Below are 27,306 nucleotides of genomic sequence, written 5' to 3'. Positions count from 1 at the left end.
CTGAAATTATAATTGTATTCCTCCCACTCTGTTGGCGCTATGGTGCACATAGTCTATAAACATTATGCCACTAGTATAATGTGTGTCTGCACAGCCAATTAACATTTCTTCGACAATCTCACTCTTCTGCCATACAAGGTTGATCTTGTAAAAAGTTTGAGCGAGAAAAAATGTTAACCACAACATTAAAATGATGTCAGCAGCTACGCTGTAGCCCCCTCATAGCCTCCCAAGCGCACAGCAAAAGCAAGCGTCAAAAAGAGGGAGGTTCCGATTTATTTACGGTCGTCTATAGGTTTGCATGCCTGCTTTTCACTCATACATGTTTTTCTATTGGCCACGCTCCTGCAGATTTATCATTCCATCTCGTGAAGCTGCTGTGTAATCGCAGCAACCTTCCTAATATAACCTTCCGCTAAAAGGCGTAGTCCTTCGGAGCTCTTTTATTTTGAAGAGTGTACATTAACTGTTGACCACCGACATAACATAAAGTGTTACTGCATACATTTAAGTAGTTATAAATCATCGTCGTTATTTTCCAAGGGGAAAACGGTTACATTTCTATTTACGCGATCTCTATACGCGTTTGAAATTGGACACCGCTGGTTTTGAGGCCCTCATTTCATGCGGAGGGATACGTTGCTTCTGACAATGTGGACGGAGGTGGTTAAGATGTCTACTAGAAGAATGAAATCATCTCAATTGTAACAACAAAAAGGAGGACGTGAGATTAATAACTAGATATTGTTTGGATGCAGACTAGTTACATTATACTAATGACTTAGGTAGTGTAACAACAAGGTTCTGGAGGAATAAGGAAGACCTCTACAGCGATCCAATGCGTTTCACGCGCTGAGGTTGAAATTCTCTTAAGTTTTATGTTTTTTTTCCCCTGCGAGACTCAGCCTTTCTTTTTACTGTTGGATGCCAGACATTTGAAGATTAAAGGTAAAAATACTTATGTTTCACACACTTTAGTCGGAAACATTCAACGACTTCTTTAGTCTTAATGTAGGACATTTGTAGTACGTCTGACTTCTACAATTATCAAAAGTTTTGGGGATGAGTGGTAGGAGCGGGGGGATGTACGTTTTTGTCTGGGTTCTAGTAAGGTGGCGAGTTCAGTCCTCAAGTGTGTGATGGTCTCCGCACCAATCGTGTAGTGAGGGATATGTATCCTTTGTTCACCATAAAGGTGTTGTAATGTTATTCTGAATTTGACTCACTTAGATGTTTGCCAATCTTGTTTTTCCACTAAGAAACCTATGTTTGATCAGTGGGAACGACGACAATAACAAATTGAATATAGCTAAGCTGAAATAATGTTGAGACCATTAAACTTCTGTGCTTTCATTTGTTCACCCTGCCATTTTAAATGTTAATATCAAATGTAAAGCAAGTAGCATAAACTTTAACTGCTACACAAAATAGCCATCCCTATATGAAAGTGGTTTAGCGGCTGGTCACAGGCTAGACTTCAATTTATTTTTATTGCACATTTGGCAGGAAATTCCTTATGCCCCCACCCCCACCATCTCTGAAAAATGCAAGTTTGAGTTGAGTTTAAGTTGTCATCTTTCAGAAAATGAAAAACCAAATTATGAAGGTATTTCACAGTTATCCACAGAGGCCACGTTCTTTGTTTTTCAGCTTTTTTAGTGCCTTTCAGAAGTGTTATCTTTTTTAAAAGGTAGTTATTTTAAACTTTGTGCAGCGGGAGATCCACTTTATTTCACTATAAAGAGAGGTTTTGGAAGCTATTCATAAGTATTTCGCTGGTAAGTGTCTCTTTTGTAGATTATAGGTCCTCGATTTGGCCTATTATTTCTGGATACGGGAGTAGAATGAGTTTACAACCTGGAATAAATATTTACATTGTTTCAGTCAGAGTAGCGATGCGGAACGATGGGAAATTATTTCATTGGAACAATATATGGTTAGACAGCAGATTTGTTATATATACATTTGTTCTCCGTATCACACAGGTTGCTTCGTTTCCCGATGATGTTGTTACATTTTAGTGAGAAGCACCAGTTGAATTTGATTTCTTTGAACTCCAACTACGTTTCGAAAAAGGCAACTATCCAAAGCTCGGATTGTAGTTGTTTTTGGCTTGAATATGCTCGATGATTTTGCGAAGTGAATTACAATGGATTTTATATTGCTGTCAGCTCTCGGAAACATTTGATGACTGTAACATCCGTGTAAAGTAGCCATGTCAAAATCTGCTATTTTATATGGAATAAAATGAAAATCTTGTTGAAATGTTTTCTCCCTTAAGAGATACGGCCTATAGTTGCCGCTGAGGACGTCTTCATGTCGTGTGTTCTATGCGACAGTAGCATAGCCCTAATTTGTTGCATTCGAACATTTTTCTTACTGGCAGTAGCAAAAGATGCAAATCAATAAATTATTATTTTTTAAAGTGCCAGCGATTTGTAACTATCAATACATAACTGCTTCATTTACTCATATTTTGGTGGTTTTGTTTGTCAAGGTTTGTGTATCCTTGGCCTACCACCACCCTTATCTGAAAGTGTAACAAGAAAACACTAGGCCTATTTAAACATTGGCTTAGTGTTATATTAGGGAATTTTAATCTTATAAATAAGATTAGGACATTAAGGGCCTAACCCGCATTCATTTTCAATAGGCTTGACATTTGTATGGTAAAATTGGATCTACTTTTCTTCTGAGACTTTAATATATTCAAGGTTGAAGATGCTAAAAGATTAGGAACTAGGTGTTGTGTGTGGAAAAATCAGGAGGCTGTCATTTGGCAATTACTGTATTGTTGCATGTCTGGGGGTCACTTACGCTTTGGGTAGATTTTTTGTTCAAGTCCCCAAGTTGTTGATTACAACATATTGCTCTGGTAATGGATTACAAAGGAGGTTGTAAAGTACACCACCTGTTGGCGCCCTATTGCTTCTTTTCTCAATTGCACTGGCATGTATGTTGCATTTGAGCATCTGAGTTCTGCCTCTGTGCCTCAGGCTAATGTTGGAATGCAAAACACAGGGTAAATCCAGTATTCATGCTTATTGTGTCATTTGACTAGGTTCCTCTGCTGTGTTATGGTAATTTAGTAATGACATGTTTGTATACGTCCATTAGCTCTGACTTTCCCCTTTTTACGTTGAGCTTACAATAGTCTCAATTATGTCTAATTGTAAACCCAACAGACTTTACTTTCATGTCAAAATGGATGATGGACGTGTGTGTAGTTTGTCCTAGGAAAATCATAAAGGAAGACACAGCCTCAAGTGATTCATTTTGGTAAAAGTTGCAGAAAGCATGCATAAGCTTGGAAGGTTGGCATTTTACAACAAAATGTCACAAAAAAGCAATGCCCATTTTCACTGCCTATTGTTTCCCAGTCAATGTCCCTTATGATAAAATAGTCACGACTCCTCAGCCATATGTGAACTAACTATTATTATTATTATTATTATTATTATTATTATTATTATTATTATTATTATTATTATTGCCATTACGACAGAGTTGGCCTGGCAGACCTGTTAAGGTTGTACGACCTCTGGGAAATAATTGAAAAACAATGAAGGGAGTGATGTTGAACTGTTTGCCTCAGAACTTCTGTCAGCTCATTAACTGTTGCATCCACGTTCATAGGGAGTAGTGGGTAAAGGGTGAGGTTGAAGGCCTAAAAAGCAGCATGTTCATTAATTCTCAAGTGACAGAACCCATAAATTCCTCCGTCATATCAGTTTAACCGCTAGCCTGATTTTATACAGTCACATTCAATGTGTTTGTATTCTCTCTAGTCTGGTTCTATTAAAAGTCAGTCTATCCTATTTGCGAATCTCTCTCGTAGGGTTGTTAGAGACTGAGGGGCATGAACGAGCAGCAGCAGCAGAGAATGGCTGCAGTGGGAACAGACAAGGAACTCAACGACCTCCTGGATTTCAGTGCGGTAAGAGAGAGTGGGCTAGGGGTCTGGGATCAGGACATAGGGGCTGCTGGGCTGGGCAGGGAGGGTGTGAGAGAGAGAGGCTGGATGGGGAGGGATGGGCCTGTTACATTTCTAATAAGGACAAACAAAACTGTTGAACAGTTCTCCTTGTTTCCAGTTCGTTAACAGATAATACTTTCCCCCCATTGCTCACCCCATGTCTTTTCATACTTGAGCTCCTGCATGGCAGAAGTAGCTTCATTTCCCCCAGTAGTTTTATTAGTTTTATTATTATAATTATTTTTTTTACCTCCATGCCGCCTCAACAAATCAAGGAACAGTGACCTGAATGTAACATGGGTCCCAGTGTGTATTCATTTGGTTTAAACTCTAACTGTGATTGAACATGACAAAAGTCAGCAGTAAGGTTGCTGTTTGGTTTGGGCTGACCTCAGTGCTGAAGATTTATTCAGGCCAGATGCCGTTATATTCATGACTTTGGTTTTATCTTTGTGCACAACCTTGCGATAGTTTGATGGCTGACAATAACTTCCGGGAAGCTTTCCACGGAATGCTTCATACGCTTGAGTACTTATTTTGGCACTTAAATATGCACAGCTGGAAAAAAAAAACATTTTATTCAATTAATTCTGTGTGGAATGGGCTTACCTATCTCATTTGTCTATCTTGAATAGCTGGATCTTTATAAATGGTTAGATTAATAGGCAAATCGTGTTTTTTTTTTTTTGTATCCACTTGCTGGCATCAGCCTGTGTTTTCATTCATATTTGCTATGATTTCTGTGTTGGGCTTTTGAGTTAATATTCATGTCAGTGTTTCACTCTGAATATATCGAATAGCGCCGCTATTGATTGGTATAATTACCATATACAGGGGAAATCTATGGTACACCCTTGTCTTAAGACTTGATGTCTGACAAATTGAAATGTCTCCACTAACCACAGCTTACTGATATAAGGTATGCCCAGCTATTGGATTTACTCGGTGTTATTGTGACCTTATGTATTACACTGGTCATTTCCATTGATTTCATTCCCTCGGCTTGTTAATGGACAACTAGTGTGGAGCAGAAAATATTATACACTAAATCAAGACCTTGGTTTGCTGTGCATGTCGTGTGTAGTCCCTGAAATCATAAACGCATCCATGATCCTTGAAGCAGTAGCTAGGTATTGAGTGCAGAATCCTTAGAGAAAACAGTGTGTTATTCTCCTCTAGGATTGGCTGATATTATTCTGGTATAGCTGTCACTGGCCCAGATGCTGCAAGAGAAGCACACAGAAGCTCATGTGATGGCATGTTAAACAAGCACCTGTGACCAGGGAATAGGCTAGATCTCCTAACACGTGTCCAGCGTTCATATTGCATCAGTTTATCCAAATGTACTGCATGTTCAATTAATGTAAAGCCTATGTGAATATTCATGTCTGTATGATTGGATTTTCTCCCGCCTTTTCTCTTGTAGATGTTTGCACCACCTGTGGCAAATGGGAAGAACCGGCCGACGACACTCGCCAGCAGTCAGTTTGGTGGATCAGGTAAGACTGATCCGAATGCAGCATACTGTGATACACATACTAATTCTTGAATGTCCTACACAGCCATGTAACTGTATTATATCAAGTTTTTCTGTGGCCAAATTGCCTGTTCTGCTTATTCCATAAGTTGGAAGTATTGAAGCTGTTTGCCATAGTATTGGTTTGGTTTTATTGCAGAATGACTTTCTTCACCCATTCAGACAGTTTTAGAATCAAAGATGCTGTATATATTTTGGATTAACCTCTAACATCCGCTGTGTGCATACAATATTTCATCCCCTTTTAGTGCTGGTAGTATGTTGGCAAGATCTGGTTACTTTGATCTGCTTTCTACTCTGAAAACATGAGAGCCTGCTTGGTTCCTCCATGTGTGCATATTTCCCCTTTCTGACCCCCTCTCTTTTTATCTAACCAATATGATTCATGTGTGCTGAAGCTTCAGGCCACTGTTGGTTCCTTTTGAATGCTGTGTTGTTGGAAGACAACATTCTGGAATTCCGCAGATTTTTATTTTCGCTTTCTTTGAATGAGACGTGTATTTTTGTGAGGTAAATAATACTCTTAGTAACCGTTGTTGTTTATAACAGTGTCTGCTTTTGCCAAGGAAGCTTAATTCTTATATTTCTCACGCTCATTTGACTTCTAAGCATTCTGATCAGGTCTGGAAGAGAAATTTGTGAGCTCAGTTTGATTAAATGAGCTTTTTAAATTTTTCTAGGACCGCCATCCAAATGCTTGCATTTTCCTAATATCAGAACACCTGAAATTCTTGTGTGCTACTAGCTTTTGCTGAATGTTATTAGTGAGACATTTTCCTTTCCTCCTCTGTCACCCTGCCAACCTGCAGTGTGAAATGGAGTCGCACTCTGCGCGGCCCCCAGAGTGAGAACTCAGCCGCAGACGAACAAAGGCAGAAAAAGGGCTTATGGACTTGAAACGACTCCCCCACCCTGAAGTGTAAAACACTCCTCCCCCAACTCAGCACAGGGCTCTTCCCCCCACTGGTTCACAGGAAATGGCTTGAGCCTGAGACAATGCCCCTCACCCCCAGCTCTGGGGCACTTAACTGGCCCAGCATGAAGCGCTGGCCAGAGAGGGAGCCCTCTGAATGGGGATCAGCGGCAGGAATCTGTGTTTGTTTCTATTACGGCAGGCAATTACTTAGCAGTGAGAAGTTAATTCCTGCCCCAGTCCTAAGTGTGCCACTTGGTCATTGACACCGTTCGAATGTGATACTTCAAGCTACATTCACTTTCAGAGAACTCCAGGTAGTTCCTAGTGCTTGAGTGCCACAGTGCGAATCTCCAGGGATGCCAATCTCTAAAGATTCTGTATGATGACGTGACACGACTCTTGTCTAGTGTGGGAGATCGGGCCTTCAGTACTGTACAATTCAGCCATGTTTTTTTTTTTTCTCTTTTCAGAGGATACAACCTTTCGATGTTTAAAGTGTCAGTGCAGGACTAACATTAGAAATGTCTAGCGGTTGGTCATCAGTGATCTCTTGAGGATGTTGTAGTAGGCAATGTATTTGATTAATGTAAAACATTTTCCATGATATTTCCAAACTCTGACTTAACTCGAGTCCTCCATTATGATGATCACGTGACCAAGACAAAGAGCATCCTGTTTGTTCTCTTGACAACTTGGCTCAACTTCCTGTTGGCTTGGTCCAACTGTAGCCTGTGACATCATGGCTTGTGTACTGTTAGTAGATGACCCAGCGCGGGAAAGGCAGAAGCAGAGTTGTCCTAGCAGCCCGCCTCTATTCACCAACACAAAAGTACTCAGAGGGGTGCTAATTGCATTAGGCGGCGTCCTCCCCTCCTCGTCAGAGTCCAGAGCGTGTAGAGTGGACCTGGGGCTGTGGGAGCAGTCACACCCAAAGGGCTCCACCAGGCGTCCCCTCACTCACCTCTGCAGCTGCTAGCCCCGTCAACCCACCCACCCACCCAGCGCAGGCCACATTTCCCTCCAAACACAACAAACCTTCTCTTACTCACACACACACATTCTCACACACAAATATTATTTCAGATGATTGTCAAAGGATATTTGTCACTTATGAACAGCTAACTTCCATTTAACATTGGCTTCACGGCTGGCACTAGAAACATGGCTGATCTAATGGGCCTTTGTCTTGTTGTTTTAAGACATACACAAGAAACTATACTGGCTGCTTCTCTGAGGCATATTAGATTTTGCCCATTGAGAAGGTTTTGTGCCTCTAAATATGATTATTTCTTTAGCGGCTGGCTGCTGCTATACAGTATTAGTATTGCCCTCATGTCCTTCACTAGATTCTCATCTACTTAATCAGGTTACAAGTGGTGCACAAAGTTTGAACAAGTAGAAAGTGTGAGAAGAGAATGCAATCACACTTATAATGGCATTAAACATCTATCATAGTCTGAAACGCTTCTACACAGCAGTGTTCCATAATATTGGACCGTTGGCTTTCATACTTTTAGATTTCTTAGCACCGCTCAGGCTGTCAACACATTCAAATGAATCGAGGACATGTAACCAAGTTAGTTGGGAAATGCGCGGAGGTGCACCTTCTGGCTTTGGGTCCCCGGCGGAATGTGATGTCAGAACCACTTAGCTATCTCACAATGGGACGCCGGACTATTGCTCGTCTGCACTGATATTTGGCTAAACACAAATAATAAAATGGAAAGTAATTCAGAAGGATGAATGTGGAACAACAGTGTTTCCTCTGGAAAACATATTTACCAAGGCGTTGGGGTAGTAGTGAATAAGTCTGTATGCCCTAATTTTGCCAAGGATCTTCCATGTCTTACATTGGTCTTTAAATAAGGCAAACCTAAGCTATACTGTGTCCAGGTGAAAGATGTTATTCTGTCCATGAGCAAGACGGTTAACCCTAAATGTGTCCTGGGTGTGCCTGTCATGGTAGCTCCCATCACCTTTGGATGGTTTTGGTGAAATGCTAAATCTTTCTTGGACATTGCATGCAGAATGTAAAATATCCTTTTGGTAAGCCATGATCTGACCATAAATGTTGAAGAACGTATATTATACTTATTCTATTGGTTTTCAGAAAAAATATTTATCTACCAGTCAAATGAATGAATTTAATCCGTGATAGATGCAACCTATGGTAGTTGTTGCAACTTCAGTTCTCCTCTCTATCTTACATTTTAAACATGCCCCCACCCCCTTCCACAGAAGAACTGCCATGAAGCTGTTACAGTAATGTGCGATACGCATTTCTGGCTAATTCATGACATTTTGGAATGTTTGAGAGTTCCATATCACAGTGGACATACAGCTGTGCTTAAAATGTGAATAAATAATACTTCATCAATGTTGTTTGTTAAGTCTGACATTCCATAAGCCTTATTCATTCCTATGGCTATAGCTCCACTAAACTACTTTCATACACACACTCCCTACTGAATACAAGTGTCGATATGGTGTATAGCTAATAAGTCAGGTCATTTTTCATAAAGTCAACTACCACAATGTTTTTTATTAATTGACCTTTACTTTGCTAGAGTTTGGAAGCTCAAAACCATATGGTGAAGTGAGCAACTATTAGTGCAGTATTGTAAAAGGCCTCAATGATGAGAAAATGAGACATAATACACATTTTTACCATCCTTAGGAGGTCTTTTGTCTATATAACTAACAGGGAACTAAGTGAAATGATGAGGCTATTATGCTTTCTTTATGACGTTTGTGTGAGCAGCTGGATAAAGATAAGTTTTGCTTTGCAAAACCGCCCTGTTTTTGTTTTGTACACCTGAAGTCTCCAGCTGTTCTCACATAGGCAGCTTTAACTTTCAAAATAGAAATAGAAAATACCCATATAACATTGAAAAATTATCTATTTGCAGAGCAAAGTTGATTCATGTGAATGACAAGTTGCTGTAGTGTTAATCATTTCGCCGTGCCGGAACATCGCGGTGAAATTATAGCCTCTTGAACGTTCGGTACAGTGTGTAGTCTGCCCTCTCCTTCCCAGTTAGCACACACATCTTTCCCTCCCTCTTCCAGTCGTCCTTCAGCCCTTCTCTCCTTCCCTTCATGGTATCAGGATGCTCCTTCCCAAGTGTTTGGCTCTCACGTCTCAACATGGCAGGCTGTGTGTCACCTCAGTAGTTCCCCACCTTGTTTAATTGCCTCCAAGTTAATTACTCTGCAAAGTGTGAAATAATGTTGTCAGAGTTTTCCTGTGTAAGCTGATGCTCTCTCTGTCTTCTACAGTATCAGCTTGCCAAATGGGTGGCCTTTTTTAAAAATGTTTTTAATGTGTGGGCACCAAATACTATCGATTGGCTGCTGGACCAAAGCTGTTGTAGATACCGGAGCATGGATTAGTCTTTAAGAAGCCTTGTTTAATAGCCCCAGGGTTCCTCTTATGTGGATTTGATCGTGTCTCAGTTTTGAATGTGCTAACTCCGCCAGCACTGTTATTTAGAAGTTGCGTGGATGCAAAACATGGCATTTGTACGTGTCCATCAGCTCTTTGGGCTATTAAGATGAGACTATGTGAGTGTGTAGCAGTGTGGCCTTTCAGCCTTCTGACAGTGAGTGAGTAAGGCTGATCTTTGGAGGTCCCCTTTCTTTCTGTGATGCCCTGCTTCTCCGTACCGTTGCCATCAGCTCCATAGATCACGGCTGTCATAGCGTGTGTAGGTGCTTGCACCGCTCTGTTAGCCTCATCAGTCATTCTCGCTCGTCAGCCGCTCATCTTGCCCAGACCCCCCCCCCCCCCCGCCACCCTCCCTCCCCCCGCGCTCCCGCACACATTTTTTTAATTAGGCAAAAATCAAAGCCGCAATATGAATATTCATAAGAAAACCACATTAATATGCACAATTATGCAAATAAGTATGCAATTAAGCCCTGTGTCTCCAGAGACGCTTGGTAGCATTAACGGATAAGACGGGGAGACTGGGATGAAGGGGGTATTTGGAATTTCTGCTCTGCCAATCTTTAAAATGCTTGTTTTTTCTTCTCAGCCACGCAGCCGCCACTCTTGAAATAATTAAACATTCATACACTATGTGCTCTGAATATGTATGCTATTTATTTGTTTTATGACTTAGCATAAAATGACATCTGCAAAACTGCTTTGGAACAAATGGCAGTGAGATGCTGGACATTAGCACATTCTGTTATGGTTTATTTCTTAGCTATGAAAGGGTCATTGGCCAGTATATTCGGTTAAAAGGGTGCTTTTTGAGACTCATTGTCACTGCTTTTTGAGCTGCGCCATGTATGCAGTGGTTCCTAATTTGTTGTCCCACATGCTTTGCATGTAAACCAATTAAGACCTGAATGCGTTGCTTACAAGTTCACATGGGTGACGGGTGCTTGAATAAGGCTAGCTTTAAGGCTGCAGACATGTTTAGGCTGTAGGGCCCATAAACCAGACTTCCTCTGTTGGTTGATGGTGTCGACCTCTGCCACTCTGTCCCTGCTGACTCCAAGTGTAAACTCTGCATGAACATGACTACAACTTGGCAGTAAAATGTGCCTTGATCTAGTAGTTTCTGATGGGTTTTTTTCTGCTTGATAATCCACCCAATCTGTGTGTGTTGTGCTGGCTGTTTAGCTGTAAGTCTAAGCCCTGCATGTTTCTCCCTTCTCTTCCAGCTCTGGATGATCGCAGTGGCCCTGGATCTTGGGGCTCTGGAGAACAGAACAGCCCCTCCTTCAACCAGGGACGGGTAAGAGCCACCAGAGGCCACACACACACACACACACACACACCAGCCCAGTGCTTTGGCAAACTGTGCATTCCGACCGGTAGTTTTTACTTTGTACCTAATAGCTTGGCTCAGAGTCAGGTGTTGGCAGGCTCTGTGCTAGTCTTTACCTCTGTGGAAACCCGGCAGTAATTGTGGCTTCACATCCACAGTAGCCGTCTTGGATCGTCTCAGTGTAAATATAAGGAACGGGGATATAGGGGTGAGGATTGGTTGCCGCAAACTGTGATTACTGATTACCGCCACTTAATGAATAAGGAATTGCTAGAGACTGGATTATGTACTCATTTCCTTGGCTCACAGTCGTTTCCAGACAGGGATGAACTAGTGACTGGCCTTGAAGAACTTTTCACTTCTCAGTGGACACAGCTGACTTGTCAGACCCTACATCCCTACCCAGGCTCCTCATTCATCCCCCTGTGTGTCCTACCACTACAGGAGGGCAGCACCCAATCTGGCCAGTCCAAACTCTTCTGCTCCGATAATGGAACCAGTTTCCCCTTGAGGCTCAGACTGCAGAGTCTGTCCGGTCCATTTCGGGAAATGTCTGAATCCCCTCTGTCTTGCATTGTCATATTACCAGCACTGACTAAACTAATAGCTTCATTGAGTAGGATGTACTTACTCCTACTGAGATGCAAGGTCTACTTAGCCAATCTACAATATACTCAGTAACTCTGTGTTGCTCTGCATAAGACGGTGCCTGTTAAATGACTAAAATACAATGTATTTTCCCCTAGGGCTATGGAGAAGGCTCCCACTACAATGAGCATGAGGGCCTGTCATCCCCCTTCCTCAGCTCAGGAATTGGAGGTATGTTTTGCTCAGATGCTGCTGTCCTGTCGGTGTTTTCTGGATTAAAAAAAATGGCTTCGGGGGTAGGCAGGATTGGTGGTTTCCATTGGAGTGTTTGAATTCCGTTAGGGGCATCATCTTTCCCAGGGCCTAATCTTGGCGTTGAGGAAAATATTGAGATTGAAGTTAATTGGCAGCATTTCTGCAAATGTTGCTATGGAATTATGGGTTGTTTTTTTCCAATTTCCTGCAAATCATCTGTTCTTTCATATTTTCTATCAGAATTATAATGATTGTACAATTATGTTGCAACAGCTAAAAACTGACCTAATTAGGTGGCCCTTAATGACAATTCTGAAAACTTTCTCAGTGTTAAGGTTGTAAATATCAGATGTTGCTGTTCATCACATATGATCATGAATTTATAATATGTGTGATGTCTGTCAAGAACTGAATGTATCTTGTGGGGTTGGATGTTAAGAGCACTGGAGCAGGCTTTATCCTTTGGGTTTTGTCTGCCCTTCAGCTTCATTGCAGCTGAGTACTCTGAAAGGGAGAGGCCATGATTCTAAATAACTTTCTATATTAAACAGTAAATAATAAATGGTACCATTTGTTTCATTTAAAAGATATACCCCCAAATAACCAATATGGAACTTCCATAAGGGACCTGCTAATTGTCAATTTCTTGCAGGTAAAAGTGAGAGGGTACCATACACTTCCTTTGGAAGCCAGGTAAGAGTTCTGCTGAACCCTTTGTTAGAACCTGTTCTGCTAATAGTTTAGGTTCCCCATGTCACCCATTCTGAGTATGTAAGCCCGCGTGTTGTCAGGTTTCAGTAAAAAGATGACCCTGTTTTCTTGCCTTTCTGTTAATCAGAAACACAGTAGATTTGTGTTTGGGATTTCCCAGAACTGGGCCTTTGAGTGTGTATGAGTTCTGCATGTGTTGTTTGTTAACCCTGTGCTCTGTGTTGCTGTGCCAGCCTGGTTTCCTACCCAGTGATATAGCCATGCCCGGTCCAGATGCCATGTCCCCCTCTGGGCTGAAGTCTGGCTCTCAGTTCTACCCTGGGTCGTACCCCAACAACCCCAGGAGGAGGCCTCCCGATGGTCAGCTAGGTGGGAGAGGTTTCTAAAATAGCTCTTGTTTTTTGGAGATGTATTTGTCAGGCTATTGCCTTTTCTGGGAGATTATAGAACTGGTGACTTTCTTCAAAAAAAAATCATGTTCTTGTCCGAATGAGAATTTCCACCAGAAATGATCTCTCTTTGGAACATTTCTGCATATTAGTCCATATGTATGGGGCCTATTTTCAGGTGTATTATCAGCAGTAAGCATTAACCCAAGTGATACAGCATGGTGGCTGAAAATGAAGAGGCTAATGCCTGGAGTTGCCATTAATGTGTTAGCCAGATCCCCAATGTGATCTTTAAAATGGTTAGCAGCGCTGACACATTTCTGTGACAAATGTTAATAAACGCAGTGAATATAAAGTAAGCCAACTTGTTGTAACATGGGCAAAAGGGTCCCATCAGGGAACACTGCTTCCCGTGCTCACAAATCATTTGCCCCTACACTGTCTCTGGTTGCCACTACTCTTACTCACTGGAGATGTCTCAGCATTTTTTCTCTCCAAAATGGAGGTAGGGTGGTGTTTTGCTAAAATTTGCTAAATTCTTAACATATCCTACATTTTGCAAATTCTAATTAAACCTGTCGTGTTGTAAGATATCATACTAACTGATGGTGTGTCCAGATGTGCTGTCTTTCGTTTACCGACATCACATTGTATGATGATTACTAAAAAGTGAAACTTACTAGCAGTAGTGCACAAAGGCAGTGAACTATATTTCTTGATATTAAAAAATATAAAAGGCAGATTTAGTTGGCTCAATTATTCCCAACCCCATGCAGTGCTTGTTTTGCCATTTGAACAGAAATAGAGTGAAAGGGGGAATGTCAATGGGCTTGTGTTGGTATATTCTGTTGAGCAATAGAAATTCTGAATTTTAGGCTGCGCTTTTGTGAAAACAATTTGTGTGGCAGTCATTCCACTATTACTGCTGTTAGTACGGGAAACTACAATGACATGAAACTACAATGATATTTCTTAGGTATTTCCTACGTGTAGGTTTATTCAGTGGTATAACCATATCACTGAATAAACCTCTGGGTTTGCAACTGTGCTGCAGTTCATGCATGTTTAGGTCTAAAGTGTTTTGATAGAAAGCTGAGATTCCTCTTTTTCCAAAGGCTATTAAAATCTGCTTTGACCCTTGTGTTTTCGTTAAGAACAGTTGTGCATTGACTGCCTTGTCAGAAAGCAGGTTTCCCCTCTCCTTATGGCAACTTCCATGCATCTCAAGTAATGTTTGTCTTGGATAGATTGTACAACAAGCCGATATGGTTAATAGAAAAGTGATTCTATGGGGCTGTCTGGTATTTCTATTCAGTAGACTGTTGTAATGTCTTCACAATGCATCTCAGCACAGTTCCACAGCTTAATGACTACATTTTGAACAGTGATTACTACCGTTAACATGGTCAAATCATATAGGCATATTTCCTTAAGCTATACACAGTCAAACTTTATGAAAGAAACTGTTTAATTTGCTACTATTTCTGTGCAGACACCCAACCGAAGAAGATCCGGAAACCCCCTGGCTTGCCATCATCGGTGAGTGTTTTTTCTTTTTTCTTTCTTTCTAGGTAAGGGTTTATTCTGCTCCATTGTATAGGCAGACAGATGACCACACTTCACCAGTGTCTGTCTGCTCCAGCTACTCTGACAGACTGGGGCCAAGTGCCTCTGCTAACTCCCACAAACTGACAGCCCAGACTAGCGAGAGTCTCCTAATAAACAGTCCTACTCTGTAATGTCGTGCTCTGCTGTATACTGCTGCTAAGATGCAGAGCGCCACCAAATGAACGGGAGATGTTTTTAGGGAACGGATGCTTATGGGGGCCTGCTGAGTGGATTTTCCTTGCAGTGTTAGATGGACCAGATATATCTAGTGTCTGGGGTGTCTGCTGCCTTATTAGCGATTAGTAGAAGGGCCTTCTCTTAGTGAGCCTTTAAAATAGATATTGCCATTACACAAAGATGGTATGTAACCCAAACCACTTGCCACTCCTGACACGGCAGCAAAAACTGTCATATTGAAACCTCTGTGGCTAGTGTTCCTGGCTGCACCACATAGGTAAATGTTGAACACTGTCTGGGTTTGAGGCCCTTCTCTCAGCCGCTCCCACAGTTTGAGTTTGGTCGTGTGGTTTCCGTGTAAAATAACGTGAAGCCCTGGCCACCCCTCCACCTCCTGTCCGCCTACGCTTCACCACATGATGGAGTGGGGGGCCTCCCCCTGCGAGTGACCCAGTTGTGAGGCGCACTGCTCACGAGTCCTCTTAGCCCGTGTCTGAGCCCCGATTAATGACCGCTGATGATCCTGTGTCCCTCCCCCTCTCCCTCACCGCCTCCACTGTTCTGGCCCTGTCGTCCCCATAGCTGTGTTTTAACATAGTAAGGCAAAGCTTGCCAGCCCACCAGCCAGACCCCTCCACTAATCCTGTAATACCTGTATACAAGGGCCCTGACCCCAGGACAGTCCCTTTCAACACAATGCCATAGGCCATTTCCCAGGCTTATTGTCAGCTGTTTTATGTGAACCATAGAAGGGCACAACTTTTTTGGCTTGGGGGCCACATCAGGATTTTGAAATTAAATGGAGGGCCACAATAGTTTTTTGTAATTTGTTAATCGTAAATGATTGGCAGGCCAGAAAAGGACAATTTAAAACATTTATACAGTAGGTCCATTATAATGTCTAAATTTAAATTCTGATTCAGATGTATAATAATGGGCTGGTGAGTTATGTTTTACTTCCCCTGGTCCGGATGGATTGGCCTCACGGGTCTTAGTTTGCTCTCCCCTGATCTAAACCAATGCTGGCTGTATTATTAATGTACTGGCTTTTTTCTGAGTTGATATTAATCTGTTTTCTACTCTTCTATTCTGTCATTACATCACTTGTTTTGCCACTAACTATGGGACCTCACACGGCCATAACCTGAATTACATTAAACCTCCATTAGTGAGGATTTTCATCAGAAATCCTCTTTCTTCTTAAGAACACAATTATCCACCCAGAATCATTGTTTTGTTCCCTTACATCTATGTAGAGCAGAGGATTGGCTTGACAGTGTTTCTCCTAAAAGACAACCCTAAAGCCCATTGTTAAATGAAGCCATCTCTGACTTGTTCTCTGGATTGAACTGTGATGGTAGTAAATCTCCAGTTTCTACACATTGACTCCCCTGGCCATATCATGCTTTGTTTTAATTCATCTACATTTCCTTATTCTGTCCCCCACCCTGGTTTTATCTCTGCATATTTCATAAATCATCAGCAACTTAATCCACCCCCTGCCCCCACCCCTCATTGCAACTTCCTTTTCTCCATCCCTCTCTCTCTTTCTCCATCCCTCTCTCTCTTTCTCCATCCCTCTCTCTCTTTCTCCATCCCTCTCTCTCTTTCTCCATCCCTCTCTCTCTTTCTCCATCCCTCTCTCTCTTTCTCCATCCCTCTCTCTCTTTCTCCATCCCTCTCTCTCTTTCTCCATCCCTCTCTCTCTCTCTTTCTCCATCCCTCTCTCTCTCTCTTTCTCCATCCCTCTCTCTCTCTCTTTCTCCATCCCTCTCTCTCTCTCTTTCTCCATCCCTCTCTCTCTCTCTTTCTCCATCCCTCTCTCTCTCTCTCTCTCTCTCTCTTTCTCCATCTCTCTCTCTCTCTCTCTCTCTCTCTCTCTCTTTCTCCATCTCTCTCTCTCCATCTCTCTCTCTCTCTCTTTCTCCATCCCTCTCTCTCTCTCTCTTTCTCCATCCCTCTCTCTCTCTCTCTCTCTCTTTCTCCATCCCTCTCTCTCTCTCTCTCTTTCTCCATCCCTCTCTCTCTCTCTCTCTTTCTCCATCCCTCTCTCTCTCTCTCTTTCTCCATCCCTCTCTCTCTCTCCACCCCCCCCCTCCATTGCTCTGGCCACCCTCTATCGCTCTGCCCTTCCTCTTTCCCCCCCCCCCCCTCGCTCTTCCCCCTCTCTCGCTCTGCCTAGCTCCCAGCCCCCACCTCTCTCAGCCCTCTCCTCTCCATGGCTCTGCTCTCCTCAGCCCAGCTGCCTGTGGAGTTGGACTGGCTCCAGGAACAGGCAGATGGCTCTGTAATTAGAAGTGCATCTCTCCATTCCCTTTCCACTTCTCCCTGTTAAATCAAATTACAGAAAAAAATCAGTTTTCTGGATTAGCATTCTTTGCAGCATAGCCTCCCCTCTCTCTTGTCTCTTCCCCTCTTCGTACATGCCAGAAAGCTTGAGTGATGGGCTATGGTGTCAGGAAGCTGGGATCTTTATGTGTCTGTGAAATTTTAGGGTGAGTGTTTCAACGTTCCCAACACATGCGGAAAGAAGGCTAGGAATGGCGTGTCGTCTTCAGAGTAGCATAATTGGGATTTGGAATAACTTGAATGGACCATTTGAAGGGCCGTTTAACAGAATGTCCATTAGGGTATTGAAAACCTTTGGTTGTGTCCAGCATGTATTATCCCCTATAAAATAAAAAATACGATACATAAGTCTCTTCATTTCAAACCCACTGTTTGGGTACTATAGAAACTATTAAACCCCCCCCCCCCCCCCCCATGCTTTTTGAGGTCATGTGCTGGACAATAGTTTTTGTGTGTACAGGCTTGTTTATTTGCGTGTCAGTGTGTGTGTGCTACCGGTGACCTGTTAGCTGGAGAGAGCAGCAGCAGGCAGTAACCCTGATATGAAGCGGGGCTCCTGAGATGGTCAGGAAGTGCTTGCTGTGCTGAGGAGCTGAGGCCTGGGCCCAGCATGGCACGACCACTGTGTCCTGCTCTCACGCAGCACAGACTCGTAGATGCGCCAGCCACACCGTCGCCACCTTGTGACAGCTCGCTGCAACAACTCTTATGCGTAAACACCGTTTATTACTGACTGTTGTGCATTTGTTGCGTAGAGATGGAAAGAGGTCCTGTCTGTGTCCAATTATACCATCCAGCATGGGAGGTCCATCTAGACAATCTGCCTTTTGCTGTATTTCATTAGGACTGATTTGTCCTGATGATCCAGTTTGCGATTGATCACATGCACAACCAGTCCGTGTAGAGGGATCAGCCAATGACAAACCTGGTTTCAGTTGGAGCCAACCAATGATGATGATAGGAGCCTTGGAATGTTGACTACATTAAAACAGGGGATGCCCTGAAAGCCTCTGTCCACGCTAGTACCCATTTTCTCCTAGTTCTATGCTTTAACAGTCAAGTGTGACTGGTTGTTATCTTGACATTGCTGATAGTGCCTGGGTCATTTGGATGTAACTAGCAGACACCCTTTATTTTAGGGCAGACTAGAAGTGATGGTGTCATGGGTCCTTGTCAGAATGGCTTGTGTAATAATGTGATGAGCGTGTTTGATCCACCAGGTGTATCCATCCACATCCGGGGATGACTATGCCCGTGACAATGGAGGTTACCCTGGCACCAAACCTGGCTCCGTGTACCCAGGGGCCTTCTACATGCAAGGTAACTACTGGCAAGGGAACCATTTAAGCGTTTTGATTGACTGTCACTGGAGTGAGTGCACTTTCTATTCTGTAAACGTGATTAAGGTTCATTAATACATAAATGGAGTAAAAGGTGTCGAACATGTTTCAAAGGGCAAGAAGTCCAGTTTGTGATCCCTGTGTTTGTTGACAGAGGGTCTCCACCCCTCATCTGACCCCTGGGCTGCCTCAGGGCCTCTGGCCCAGTCCGGCTACTCTGCCATGCTGGGTAACTCCCCCCACATCGGCCAGCCAGGCTCCTTCTCTGCCATCAACCCACAGGACAGGATGGTGAGGACAGCCCCTCAATATGTAATATTTCATATAATTTACTTTCAATGATTAACCATTTTTAAAAACCTTAGTCATTCTTGTTACAAGCAACAAGATGTTATTTTTTTTTTTCCCTCATTCTTTTTCATTTTCATTATCAGTTTTTCCTCTAAGAATCTTCCATGCAAGTGGCCCTAACCTAAGCTGTTCTGTCCTCCTTCCAGAAGCGTCAACCCCTGCCTCTGTCCCCACAGAATTACCCTCTTCATGGCAGCGATGTGAACGGCAGTCTCCCGCCCGGCTTTCACTCTGGCTCTGGAAGCTACAACCACACGACCTCCATCAACGGCGCAGACGGCATCATGGGTACAACCAACACTCGCACGACAACCTCATTTCCTTTACCAACGACTTGGCCTCTCCCCCCGTTGAACCTCTGTCCTAGCGCGCTGGTTCAACAGTGTGTTCAAGCGGTCTCACTAGCTCATTCGGAGTCTTTTCGTAGCAGTTGTTGCCTTGTAGTAATATGTGAGACCAATAAGCTGTGATTTCGTTGCAGCCAACAGAGGCACTACGGCAGGGAGCTCAGGAGATGAGATTGGGAAGGCTCTTGCGTCCGTGAGTATCCCTCTGAAGAACACCCCACAGGCCTGTTGATTGAACCGAGTGTTGTTCACTGAAGACGCTTCCTTTCTCCCATGTGTGTTGTAGATCTACCCCTCGGACCATAACAGTAACAACTTCTCCTCCACACCCTCCACTCCAGGCGGCTCCCCCCAGGGAATTGCAGGTGTTCATTCGGGATTTTTATCTGCTGCGTTTGGTAGCTCCTATTGCTATAGATTTTATGGGACCGTACTGTGATGAAAAGCAGTAAGGAAATGTTATGGAATTGACTTGTTTTCTAGAAACACATGGATCTCTAGAGCCCTAAAAGGTTCTGGAGCTCCATCTGCTGTTGGAAATTAGAGCTGTCATTTTGTCAGACCGGCTTCTGTGGGAATGTGACATCTCATCTGTTTCCTCTACAGGAGCTGCGTCTCAATGGCCACGACCTTCAGGGCAGTCTGCCCTGTCGCCCACCTATGAAGGCCAACTGCACGCCATGGTACGCCTTCTCCACTCTCTACTTTCTAATGACGTCATGTGATCATATTGTAGTCAACATAGCGACTGAGTGTTGCCCTGTGCTCCTGATCCTCCGTGCAGCAGAACAAAATGGAGGATCGTCTGGAGGAGGCCATCCACGTGCTGCGTAGCCACGCTGTTCAGGGCCCGCCCGGCCTGGCTGGAGGAGCGCATTCTGACATGCACAGCCTGCTGAGCGCCGTGTCGTCTGCCCACAACGGCAGTCTGGGAGGCATCTCACAGGCCTTCTCCAACGCTGGCCTGGCCCTCAGCAACAGACACCCTGCCATGGTGAGTAACGCCCGCTGACCTCTGACCACATCCTCCCCGTTGTGCTCTGTTTGACGTGATGTTTTCCAGGGAGGGAACCACCATGAGGAGCCCAGCGGTCTTCCCCCCAGCAGCACGCTGCTTCATGGGCACCATGCCTCCGGACCTCCTCAGTCCACCGGACAACCAGAGGGCTTCACCAGTGAGTCGCACGCTTCTCTTCCCTGTTCTTACTCAAGTACATGAAGTGATCAGAAAATTAAGCACAGGATTTCCTTAAGTCAGACATTCCCACCATTTGGTGCTTAAAATCCTTAATTATTGTAGCTGATTTGTCAGCTGGCCTACTTGAATAAAACCAATCAGTGATTTAATTTCTAATGATTTGTTAGAGAGGTTGATATTTTGTTTCCTGCCGTGTCAGTTGACAGGTTGTGCTAGTTTAATGCGCTGGTTGTGGTAGAACGGCAAACATTTTAAACTTGGCTTTACAAAAAGCTGTCCAATGCAGAGGGTCATGTTTTTGGAAAATGTCGTACAATACCCTTCAACATCTCAAATGGAAAGATGAATGCTACTTTGTGACTACATAGTCAGACTTTATCACTACTCTAATGGTAGCCCAGTTCTTCTGGCACCTGAGCTAGACAGAAAACAACATTCTTAGCATACTTCACCTAGAATGAACTATAAAATTGAGGTCCTTGAAAATTACAATGAAGTGCTTGGGAAAAGTCCTTGACTTTGATTTGGCGATGTCGGCACTGTCCCTGTCTCACCTGGGCTGTGGCTTAATGCCGATGTGCCGTACCAGACCTGACAAGCCCATAAGGTGGTTGGCAACCTTCCTCTGAATAGAAAACGGTGAAGGTGAGTCTGTGTTGCCCTGCAGGCCTGCCGGGAAGCGTAGCCCGTTCCACACACTCATCCAGCGGCTCTGACATCAAGAGGGAGGACAAGGAGGATGACGAGAATTCCTCCATTGCTGACAAATCTGAGGATGAGAAGAAGGAAACCAAACGCATCCGAGCGAGGTAGGTGATCACCAGCAGTGTCCCACACTGACTGTTGATATTGTTACAGAGAATCAGGCAATCTCTTGGCGTCTTCTTATTGACCTAACAGGTCATTAGCAAACTGTAGGCTATTTTATCCCACATAGGTGGAAATGTGTTTTCTTTTTTAACCATTCTCAGGAGGAACTCGGTGACATTTGCTCGTATGTACTGTGTATTCTTTATTTCCACTGTTGGTAAGCTGTGTTAGTTCAGTTAGTCACTATTTATAATGTTAGCTAGTTGTGTAATGCCCTCCCATGTCCCATTGTTTTCAGAAAGGAGGCGTTGACCCTCCAGATCCTCTCTGGCCTCTCAGGCCTGTCAGACCCGGGAGATGAGTAAGTCTCTCCATCCATAGACCATAGTGCTTTGTGTTGAAAGCATACAATTGGGGAGCCAACACCAAGTCCACCGTTGAGCATTTACATTCAAGTAATGGTGTAGATGAAGGAAATGGCCAACAAAGCGACATTTAATAGCATCATTGTAAATGTTAACATTTCCAACCCATGTGGGATAAAAGTCATGTTTAGTCTTTAACCGTATGTGATAGTGTTATGTATTTCCCATGTTTCTTTTCTTGGTCTTAAATGAATTGGATGTTTCCATTTAGATTTCGAGAAAATGTTTGCCTGTTATCCTGTTAATACATTTACTTTCAGAACTACGTAAGGTCCTGGTGCTACCCAGGATTCTGTTAGACAGCTAAATCCTTAGGCATCAGTGCTTCACGTGTTTTGCTGAGGTGCAGCTGGCACATGCGGCCCAACTCTTTGAAAGTCTAGTTGCTTGGTTTGTGAGTGTCGCCCTCCCGTGGCTTCATTCCTCTCCGTGTCTTCCGCCTTCTAGTCCAGAGGATGAGGACGATGAGGACCTTCCTCCTGAGGTAAAGGTAGAGCGCGAGAAAGAGCGGCGAGTGGCCAACAACGCCCGTGAGCGGCTGCGGGTGCGAGACATCAACGAGGCTTTCAAGGAGCTGGGCCGCATGTGCCAGCTGCACCTCAGCAACGACAAACCTCAGACCAAACTGCTCATCCTGCATCAGGCCGTCAACGTCATACTCAACCTGGAGCAGCAAGTCAGAGGTAACGCAGTGCTGTTGGAGACGTCTGTGTTCATTTGTTCACCTCTATCACGTTGTGCCTTGTGTATGTTCTTTCCCCAGTGGTCACCGAGGATCAAACCGAATGTTTCATCCAGCACTTTCTAAGACCAGAAATCAATTTTGATGTATCTTTTTAAAGGATGAATTATTTCCACAGCACATTGGCGTATTGGAACGTTGAATACCTAAGTGGTGGTCATTCTGAACTCCTCTCTCCTGTCGCCTTGGCAGAACGCAACCTGAACCCTAAAGCGGCGTGTCTGAAGCGGCGGGAAGAAGAAAAGGTGTCTGGGGTGGTCGGGGACTCACCCATGCAGCTCTCAGGAGGCCATCCCGGGATGGGGGGAGATGGCCATAACCCAGTCAGCCATATGTAATACCAGGTAGTTAGCACTTCATTGACATTTCTTCAATCTCTGTCAATAACTGACCACATCAAAAAATGAAGCTCAGTCTTTTCCTTTGCAGATATGGTGGAATTCCCTTGGCTCTCGGAAGGTGTGGCCTTAATCTCCTCTTCCACCCATTCTTCTCAGTGTGTATGTGTGTGTGTGTGTGTGTGTGTGAGTATGTGTACATATACTGAAGTGTCTGTGTATTGTCAAATTCAGTTTCAACACGCACATTCACACACCCTTATCCAGACATGCATACCTGCCAAAACTGACACAGACAATTTGCCGCACTCCTGACCATGACTACCAGCGCAAATGTGAAAAACTTTTGTGTTTTCTACATATATTTTTGGCTTCCATTACATGTTGGAACACCGGAGTACTAGTGTCCAGCCACAGATGGGACTTAATACACTGCCGAGAGGTGCTCTGGAAAAAGACAGAAGCCTGACAAATGTAATCAAGGATTTGTGCCTAATTGTTACATGTTTTGTATGAGACATTTAAGCAAATTGCTTATGTGTGCGGAACATTTTCTTTAGGGGTTGCTTATATGTATGAGCATATTGTTTTTTTTTTTGTTGTTTTTTTTTTAAGTGTAGATTTGTCATTCCCAGCTTAATGGTACAGTCTTACATATGCTATGTAACCAAATCCATGTGATAGTGGACATGACCTACGTTGGGGGTCAGTTGCCGTCCCACCCTGTGGACCCCGGGCCCTGTGAGTCGAGGCACGGAGAGGCTGATGGGGGAGGACCCTCACCTGTGTAGTTGGGAGTCATAGAAACAATTGTTCTCAAAGCCTGTTCTTCCATCCGTAAACAATGCAATTCAGACTGCTATTGTTCCAGTATCCAGTAAGTGTAGGTTCATCGGGAGACAGGTTTATCTGGCAGGGGGTGAAGAGGACAGTTCAGTTTTACAGCACTGAAGGGTAGGTTTCATCCTCCATCTCACCCCTGATTCAAAGCCTATTGTTGATACCGTCAGAAACTAGAGAGATGCTCTCTGAAAGCTAACCAGCCTGGTCTCATGAGGCTGGAGGCTTGGTTTGGAAAACTGATGGGCAAGTTATGGCCGTATTGTGTAATGCCACCCTCTGAGTTTTAAATCAGTTTACCCAATACTAATGCCCTTTAAGGACACAAACCTGGTGCTTTAGCCCCTGCGTTGTCATTCTGTAAAGACTAACACTAGGTTCCAATGTGCGGATGTGGGATCAACAGTTGATCCCCTTAATGAAATGCCATTTTAATACCAGAAAAGCCACTGCAATTTATAAGTTATGTTTTCTGTTCTTAAAATTGAAGCTTTGAGCATTCCCAATGAACAATCTGACCCTCCTGCTGTATAGCCCTAACTATTCTAAAAATGTCTACTTAATTAGACATCTCAAGCATACATAAATCTAAGGATATTGTTTCCAGTGGAGTAAAATTAAATATATTTTTTGGTTAGTCTATACATTGTAGATTTTTTTTTCTTCCTTTTTTTTTTTTTTTAAATAAATGACTATTAGTTTGAAGTTTTGTGTTTTGTAGTTGAGCAAAATGAAAAGATGATATTTCATGTATTTTCCATATAAACTCAAATTGGACTGTCAGCTTTGCCATTGGTGAGGAATGCTAAGCGTAAGCTCGGGAAGAAACGGACAAATGGGGTCAGTTGTAGGCTTAATTATCATTATGTATTCAGTGGCTATTAGGCTGTCAGTCTTTCTTGGATCCCTTTTTGCTGCGTTTGACGAAGGGGTAAAGTGGCCTAATATTATTAATGTCCCATTGTAGAAATGACAACAAAAATAGTAAGGAAGGTTTTTGTCTGTTACCCAAATGAATTATTTATTTTCAAATGGGAATGTGTGGATGGAGTTCATGCCACTGACTGTTCTATTCAAGTGTTCTTACTGAATGGTTGTGTGGCTTCACAAGGCAAAGTCTACGAAAACAGGCTCTGTCTCGAACAGTAATTATGCAACTGGTTTTGAATGTAACATTCAAATGTGGATTGCCTTCATTTTCAAGTATGTACCCAGGTTTTGTCCGTTGGTTCAATGTTATTTTTGATTTCAAACGTTCCGTTCTCTGCACTCTTCCATGTGGTTGTCAGTGTACAGCTGTCTTGTTTTTTCTTTGGAGGCAAAAGTTTGTTTGTAAGATAGAGGATGGTCTGGGGGAGAAACATCAGTGTTAATTCCTGTGATACGTTAAGATCATGGCCTCTGAATTGGTATAGAACCAACATCTAACCACAGGGGCAGAACTGTGCATTGTTACCTGTTGGTCATAGTATTGAGAAGGATTTAAGTTTACTTTGTAGAAAACAGGAGAAAAGAAAAAAAAAAAGACAGTTTCAAATCAATAGTGTGGCCTTTTCATTCTCAAGACTAAAGATGTCCTTTTTGGAGAATGATGCCTTATCAGTGCCTAAACTTGTATTTTCATTAACTATAAAGACAGTTTTCTCTTAAACCATAACATTTCATGTATCGCCAATATTAGAGGATCGGGTGCACCCCCCCCCCACCCCCCCTCCCCATTTCCTCCCCTTTTCACTTTTCAGGAAGAAGTTGAAAATGGAAAAAGGATTGGCTTTTTTCAATGTATCTAGTTAAATAAACATTTAAACTTTATGTAGATTTCATTAGTTATTTTTTCCCCCCAACTGGATTTGACCATTTGTCCTGACTACTGTTTAGTTGTGGCCATAGGTTCAGGTCCTGGCATTGTTTGTTTACCCCCATTAATAAACCACTCAACACTACCGGGTTTTATGAAATGCTCGTTTCTGCCCTTGTGATCTGCTTTTTTAAAGCAACTCAAAATGTCAATATATGGCTTCAGCTTTGTAGTGGGGGGCTGTGTTATTTTGAGCCATGATAACTGGAGCTTCTTGTCATTAGATCTAGAAAACCCTTTTCTGTGTTAAGGAGTGAGTGCAAGTCCTATGCTGCAGTGATGGACTGTCATTTATGACCGTTTCCTTTGCTTTAAGGCTTTGCCTCTTTCTGATTTCCAGCTCCTTATTGACTTTGACAGTGACTTATTGTAAGAGGTATTTATGTACTTCTTCAAAAAGTTTAAGATTTTCATCTCTATGATTACAAGGTTAAATGTGTACTAAATATTGCAGATTTAGAAAAATTACTGATCTGATTTATTGTCATTGTGTATTCTGTGAACATCCCACAATGACAATGTACAATCTGTATTCTGAGTTGTTGGATAGGGGAAAAGATGGAGGGTCTTTTTTTTTTTTCATGACCTGAATATTGATACAGGCCCTGTTTTGATTACTTGTGGGTCCACCTTTCCCTGTCTAAAGACATAACTGGATAGTGTATTGTCCACCTGTTAAGGTGTGATTATGGATAGAACCTAATTAGATGTTTGGTGTATGAGAGGATCTTCCACCTGCAAAATTATTTCAGACCATAGAAAATTCAAGGAAGAGGGCACTATGTTTTTAAAGTATTCAAAAAGGGCAACTCATTCACTGCTACAGAGCCTGGCGTTTTCCACCTGCAGCGAGGACACAATCAAGACTGAGCTGTGTCTTCAGAGTGCCTCCAGTCCCAATCTCCTTTGGTATTTTTTTATATATATATAAAGTAGTTATTGAGAACTGTCCTGTATATAACAGTAATGTAGCAATAAATGTGCCATTTTTAATAACAGAATTATACCTTTTTCAATGTCTGGCTTTTGAATCTTGTATACATAAAAGGAAAATAAAGGAAAACATTGTAATAAAGGGTTTTATCATAGCTTGGAAAATGAATGTCTCCTATCAATCTCCTATTGGTGCATACCAGTGTGAAGAGTGAAGCTCACAAACTCCAACTAGTGTTGCAACAAATGGTTAAACATCGTCTTGAGCTCATACAATGATTGTGGCATTCTCCAACAAGGCTCGTCCTCTGTGTGCGTGCATTGATGAGCCAAAACATTATGACAACCTGCCTAATGTGCTGTTGGTTCTCTGACTGCTGCCAAAACAGTGCCGACCCGCCAAAGCATGAACTCTACAAGACCCCTGAAAGTGTCCCGCGGTATCTAGACATTAGCAGAAGATCCTTCAAGTCCTGTAAGTTGTGTGGTGGAGTGGCCATGGATTGAACTTGTTGGTCCAGTACATCCCACAGATGCTCAATCGGTTTGAGATCTGGGGAATTTGGAGGCCAAGGCAACACCTTGAACTCTTCATATCCCTCAAACCATTCCCCAGTGGCGCCATCACTTTCCCAGGTAAACGGTACACACGAACATGGCCATCCACACAATGTTAAAAAAAACGGACCTCATCGGACCAGGAGACCTTCCACTGCTCCAAGGTCCAGTTCCAATGGGTCCCTATTGTAGGTGGGGAACAGGTGTCCTCATGGGCCCTTGTCAAAGTCACTCAAGTTTTTACTCCTGCATCCAACACATTGGCCGTGAGAACTGATT

General features: G+C 43.1%; 1 protein-coding gene across 6 annotated transcripts; it reads left to right on the top strand.

Annotated features, from left to right (window-relative positions):
- Positions 1 to 413: 413 nt before the first annotated feature.
- On the top strand, positions 414 to 26,624 carry tcf3b (transcription factor 3b). 6 transcript variants are annotated; one of them, XM_010871676.5, is made up of 21 exons: positions 414 to 948; positions 3,839 to 3,937; positions 5,403 to 5,475; positions 11,104 to 11,177; positions 11,957 to 12,029; positions 12,706 to 12,746; positions 12,998 to 13,133; positions 14,646 to 14,692; positions 18,508 to 18,607; positions 18,782 to 18,939; positions 19,125 to 19,266; positions 19,460 to 19,518; positions 19,612 to 19,690; positions 19,932 to 20,008; positions 20,113 to 20,319; positions 20,389 to 20,500; positions 21,191 to 21,332; positions 21,632 to 21,694; positions 22,206 to 22,441; positions 22,693 to 22,844; positions 22,930 to 26,624. In XM_010871676.5, exons 2-20 carry the CDS (start codon positions 3,860 to 3,862, stop codon positions 22,836 to 22,838), a joined length of 2,043 nt encoding a protein of 680 aa, XP_010869978.1. In that variant the 5' UTR covers positions 414 to 948; positions 3,839 to 3,859; the 3' UTR covers positions 22,839 to 22,844; positions 22,930 to 26,624. The 6 variants fall into 6 exon arrangements, with proteins under 6 accessions (XP_010869978.1, XP_010869980.1, XP_010869982.1 ...); XM_010871678.5 differs by having other exon boundaries at positions 415 to 948; positions 19,155 to 19,266; positions 20,110 to 20,319; XM_010871675.5 differs by having other exon boundaries at positions 416 to 948; positions 20,110 to 20,319.
- The last annotated feature ends 682 nt before the right edge of the window (positions 26,625 to 27,306 follow it).

The sequence above is a fragment of the Esox lucius genome, chromosome 8 (assembly GCF_011004845.1).
Source record: "Esox lucius isolate fEsoLuc1 chromosome 8, fEsoLuc1.pri, whole genome shotgun sequence".
Taxonomy (NCBI): domain Eukaryota; kingdom Metazoa; phylum Chordata; class Actinopteri; order Esociformes; family Esocidae; genus Esox; species Esox lucius.
Note: the sequence above shows the minus strand (reverse complement) of the source record. Positions and strands in the feature narration are given on the sequence as shown.

Bases quoted from the DNA above. Each gene is read 5' to 3' on its own strand.
- tcf3b (XM_010871675.5), top strand. From the start codon at position 3,860: ATGAACGAGCAGCAGCAGCAGAGAATGGCTGCAGTGGGAACAGACAAG. The intron at 3,938-5,402 runs GTAAGAGAGAGT...TTTCTCTTGTAG, and splicing joins ACCTCCTGGATTTCAGTGCG to ATGTTTGCACCACCTGTGGC. The intron at 5,476-11,103 runs GTAAGACTGATC...CTTCTCTTCCAG, and splicing joins CAGTCAGTTTGGTGGATCAG to CTCTGGATGATCGCAGTGGC.